At 33.0% G+C, this 5,214-nt stretch overlaps 1 protein-coding gene across 1 annotated transcript; it reads left to right on the forward strand.

Moving 5' to 3' along the window:
* Positions 1-2,623: 2,623 nt before the first annotated feature.
* Positions 2,624-5,007, forward strand: LOC128990544 (uncharacterized). The gene is made up of 2 exons (XM_054412953.1): positions 2,624-2,696; positions 4,039-5,007. The coding sequence occupies exons 1-2, from the start codon at positions 2,676-2,678 to the stop codon at positions 4,729-4,731; spliced, it is 714 nt and encodes a 237-aa protein (XP_054268928.1). The 5' UTR covers positions 2,624-2,675; the 3' UTR covers positions 4,732-5,007.
* Positions 5,008-5,214: the final 207 nt, after the last annotated feature.

Below are 5,214 nucleotides of genomic sequence, written 5' to 3' on the forward strand. Positions count from 1 at the left end.
AAACGAGCACTGGATAAGAACATGAAGATTTTTTCAAGCTGCTTACTTCGATAAAGTACACACGTATTTTGTCCAGTCTACATAAATTAACATAAAAAGGTATATTACAGAAGCAAACTTCATTTAGCATATAATTTTGTAGATGTAGTACTATAACAAGATTTTATTAAATAATCACATTATTTTACAATTTTCCAAAAGACTTTTCGATTACGACATAACAAAGTACGACTTAAACTCGAGTTTAGAGTTTAAGACATTTAGCCAAGATGGAGGAACACATTGTACAATATGTTGGTTCCTTTGTCTTGTTAGGGCTGTCGTTTGCATATTCTCTGTTTCCTAGAAGCTTATAAATATGTATCAACAGTAGCTGTTTAGCAGCTTACAGCCTTCTTTATATTTATATTCATACATTTTCGTTAGTTAAATCTATTCTCGCAATATCTCAATTAATGTAAATAACCAATCGCCCAAAGATATTCAATACGGGAAATCCTTGAATTTGGTTTAATTTGTAGTTGTGAACTATTAATTTATTATTTGGTTGATAAACCAAAACCATTTGTCATACACACGATTTACTTTTACGTCCGATATTATTTTGAGTGGGTTATTTTGTTACAGAATTGTTCATTTTATAATTTGTAAAGTTACACAGCTGGTTAAGTAGGTCCAGGAGCAGTTAATGTGTATGGTAAAATAAAGTAAACAAATTGTGTTAATTGTAAACCTAAAATCAACCAAGTAGGTATGTATATTATTTGACTATTGATAGAAATGTCCATTCTATTATAGACGTTTATATATTTATACTATTACAGAACATGGTTATGTTAATTCAAAAAATACCATTGTGAAGTAATATCATATGCGTAATATCACAGCCACCTCTAATACACCTTTCGAATGTGTTTTATTTGTATTGAAATGTTACTTGGATTCATGGAGGCAATACATCGATGATCCACTAACCCTACTTATCGTTTATACAGTATCTGCAATAGAACCAACTAGACGATATCCTAGAACTAATTGATTCACATGAATTGATTCTCATGACCATTCCGAGTGTTTAAACAGAGAGGCATTAGATATCGTTTATTCATACCTAAAACCTGCTTACTCAAAGAAAAAGTTCGCATCACATTATTTTCATCGAAACCTGATAGACAATTTATTACTTAAAGTTAAATATAGTTATGAGTGTGAATCAACTTGAATGTTATTTTTGTATATACTGATATTTACTTTAAAATATATAAATTTTGAAACTTAGATGTGTTAAGAATAGAAACAAATGTGTAAAATAAATAATTGTAATGCAGTTGTTTTTTCTTCCAGAAAACTTGTAGTGAATTCATCAAGAACAACAAAGGCTCAATATTATTAAGTCACTCTGAACTTGGTTATTTTCTGTTTACTTTGAAAGAACTTTGCATAAATAAAGCAGATCAGAAAAGTTTAGTTTGCTGGTTATGGCTTACATAACAGATTTTATATTAATAGCAAAATGAAGATAATGCTAGAAACTGGGTGAGGGTTAAACAAACATGTAATGATAAAATGAAGCTTGCATGTCGATGAAATACATTTTAAGAACTAGGCAAAAGTGTAATAAACACCAAATGAATTTTACGAATAAGGATTCACAATATATTTTCTTTGGTGTGCTTTCGACGATTTGAATAGTCTTCTAGTGTTATACGTCCATCCATTTCATTTTGATGTCCCCAGAGGACAAAAACACCACTCATTCGAAATTTATACATGTCCGTGAACGCGATAGCTTTAGTAATTTGTTTCTGATTTTGATGAAATTTGGTTAAAAGATGTAAGGAGGGATAAAATTGAATGAGTTCGCGAACCAGCATTTTCGAACCATGAGAACGGGGTTTTACGGGAGGTTTTATGTGGTAAAAAGGGGGGTTTTCTCATTTTTAACCTTAAAAACAAAAAATTTCCCAATTTCCCTCTAGGCCTTATTCAAGAGCTTAAAAACAAATAATTTAGTTTATAAAAGTGTGTGTGTTTTTTTATTTGTATTATTGGTAACGGAGAACATGTATACAATTTTAAATTTAAAATTGCCATGTTATTCTTATGGAGAATATTGTAAAATGTTGTAGTTTGCTTGTTTATGGATATATTTTGATCAAACTTGGCAAATTTATTTATTTTATAAACCGAATGTTATTTAAATAGATTTAATTGAAAATAAATTCAGACAAATGGAAATTCGCTTAGTCGGCAGGTTTGCTGTGGCGGGGGTATTATTATTTTTATTTGATAACATAATTGTTATGAAGCAAGGAACTATAAAAGATACTTCTTTTTAAATAGTATTCTAAAGTAAAATCCGTGTAAAGTGATAACCTAGAAACTTTAAATTTAGTCATGTTATTGATTGAGGAATATGTTAGTTCCGTGCTATTTTTGTCTTGTCTATGTATCTCAATCTTAGTTTTTCAGGTTTTATGCATTCATTTCTCAAAGTTGTGCATGTATTTATACTAACGCTCATCTAACATGTTCACTTTGTGGTTATGAGGCAAAGTTATGCATTAGAGATAAGTGAGGGTAATTAAATTTTGACATGACGTATACGTACAGATGGATTGGCAGCTGGAGTTGGGAGTTTAACTTTCAGTTTATACTACGTGTCTGAGAATATCATGGATTCGAGCTTTGGGCCGGTGAGTGATTTTACATAACGGTGTACATTTTAGTTTTGAAACATTTTGTGATGTAAGGTTCAATTTTATACTTGCTAAGTTGTTATCATATTTACGATGTAATAAAATCTAAATAAGTAGGCTAATAGTTTAAACACAAAATCATGTTGATTGATAAAGTTTATAATTTTTAAAAAATCAATGAAATAGACAATAATACATGCCATCTAAATATAACATACTAGACCTTTACTCGAATGGCTCATTCAAATGTATTGTTTTAAAATCATAATTGGCTGCAGTTAGTTCATGTGTATGCTGGTATACTTTGATGAAATTTGGCAATGAATTTGTAGAGTTGGTTTGGTCTTATGTGATCGTTGAGTTGGATAAACTTGAATGGGTTCGTGAACCAGCAAGAGTTCAGGTCATGGGAAGAGGGCGTTAAGGCATTTCAAAAATAATTTTTTCAAATCTTTGACCTTAAAACAATGCACAATTTTCATTACAGTCATCGTTCTTTAAGCTGTACAGCTTAAAGAAACCAACAATATTGTATAGGCTATTGAAGTATTGTTGTGCAATTAAAGGTTACGGAAAGAATTCCAAAATACTGTACACTAAAATTTCCCATGTTACTCTTACGTAGAAAAGGTAAAGTGTAGTAGTTTGCTTGTTTATGGAAATAATTTGATTGAATTTAGTCAATTTGTTTATTTTATCCTATAGTATTAATATTTGACATAACAAACAATTCACCCCTTCACCGTAGCAGCAAACCTAAGTCCTCATTAAACTGGCATTATTTAAATGGGGAATATGACTTTTTTCTAACATTTTATTCAAAATTTAATAGAAAAAAATAGTTACTTAGTCTGTAGGTTTGCTGCACTGGGGGTATATTTTCAATTAATTATGGTTGACGGCGAGACATTGACTTTGAATACTAAAGTAGGTGTCAAATAAACAATGGCTGTTTAATCTCTCTTAAGAATGGTAGGCATAGAGCAATAGTTTTTTTTATAGAAAGCCAAAGAAGAAGAATCGTTGTAATCGGGAGATTGTCGTTTCGCTGATTTGGCGAATAAAGTGATAAAATTTCCGACCGAAAGCAGGAATTCATTTTCGAGGCAAACTCCAACTCAACAGATCAATCGTACAAATAAAACTGTTGAATTTTAATTTTCCCTGAAGATGGTTGGTGCACGCATCCGAAACGTCGACCACTTCACCGCTAAATAATCAGCGCGATCGTCTCCCTAAGACCTAGATTTGAATGTATATTTTTGTTCTAAGACTGTCTACACTTTTGTGTTAGATAGCCACTTTAAGATAAGAAACCACTTATATGTTATACTTGCAGATTCTCCTGTTGGTTTCGTGTGTTCTTGTATCACACGTGGTGGCGCCAGGTGATGGTGTACAAGCTATAGTGAAAACTACGACGAATCTCGTCACAGCTCCTTTGAACCTTGAAAAGTACTACCTAACAAACTTTTACAGTCTGCATTTTGACTGCTATCGATTTTGCTGGGTTGTACTTGGGAAGAAACGCCGAAATGAGTGCTTGGAAACTAAGAAAATCAAATGTCAAGAAAGACGGAATTACAGCTACGGACAATTTGTGGTATTTCACCTCACCAAGCTCGGCGTGGGCAAGGTCGCTTCCAAAGTGTTGGGAGTGCCCATTATGGTGGTCGGGACGGGTGTTCAAGCAGGAGTAGCCGCAGCGAGTACGGTAGCTTCAGGAGCTGTCGAGGGAGTAAAAGAAATAACAAAGGTAGGAAGTCAAGTTGGACAAGCTACCTTGGATGTTGCCAAAAATGGAGTTGAAACTACTAAGGCAGCAGTAGAAGATACCAAAAAGGCTACCAGTACAGTGCTTGGGGGAATGAAAGAGGCTGCTGATACAGGACTTGCAGGAGCGACAGAAAAGACTAAGGCAGCCGCTGGAGAAGCTTTAGGTGCGGCAAGTGCTGCTTTACAAGCACCAGGAGCTTTGCTGAAAAACGGTGGTCCATTATCAAAAATTCCCTCTTTCAATAAGGACAGTTAAATAAATTGGAAGATGTAAAATTGTCCAGATTGAAAAAGTGTTATTTTTTAACCAACCAATTGACTCCCTGGTATAGACTAGGACTCGACTTCGTCTCGAACTTAAAAACTATCTCGAGCCGGCAAAACCTCATTTTCGGCCCTAGGTACGAAATATAATATTTCACAACAATGCAAAAATGCATGTACTATGCAAACGCAGTAAACACTGCAGTAGGACTGCTGGCGTTAAACTACTAAAATTGGTGCAGACGACTTTTAAAAAATATTTTGAACCAGTTGTGGTCGTGGTAGTTAGTTTTTATTCCAAAATATAAAAAATAATTAATTTTAAAATAAGGTTGAAAACTAAATGTATAGTTTTTTGTTGGATTTGAAATATTTATGTTTGTGAGTAAAATTTTTGTATCTATATCATTTAATTTGTTTGTTTACACTTTGCAATGTTTCATAAACCTTCCAATTTGCAAGTGCTAAAAGGAGC

The sequence above is a fragment of the Macrosteles quadrilineatus genome, unplaced genomic scaffold (assembly GCF_028750875.1).
Source record: "Macrosteles quadrilineatus isolate MER2022 unplaced genomic scaffold, UCM_ALF_1.0 Scaffold_3__2_contigs__length_128488019, whole genome shotgun sequence".
Taxonomy (NCBI): domain Eukaryota; kingdom Metazoa; phylum Arthropoda; class Insecta; order Hemiptera; family Cicadellidae; genus Macrosteles; species Macrosteles quadrilineatus.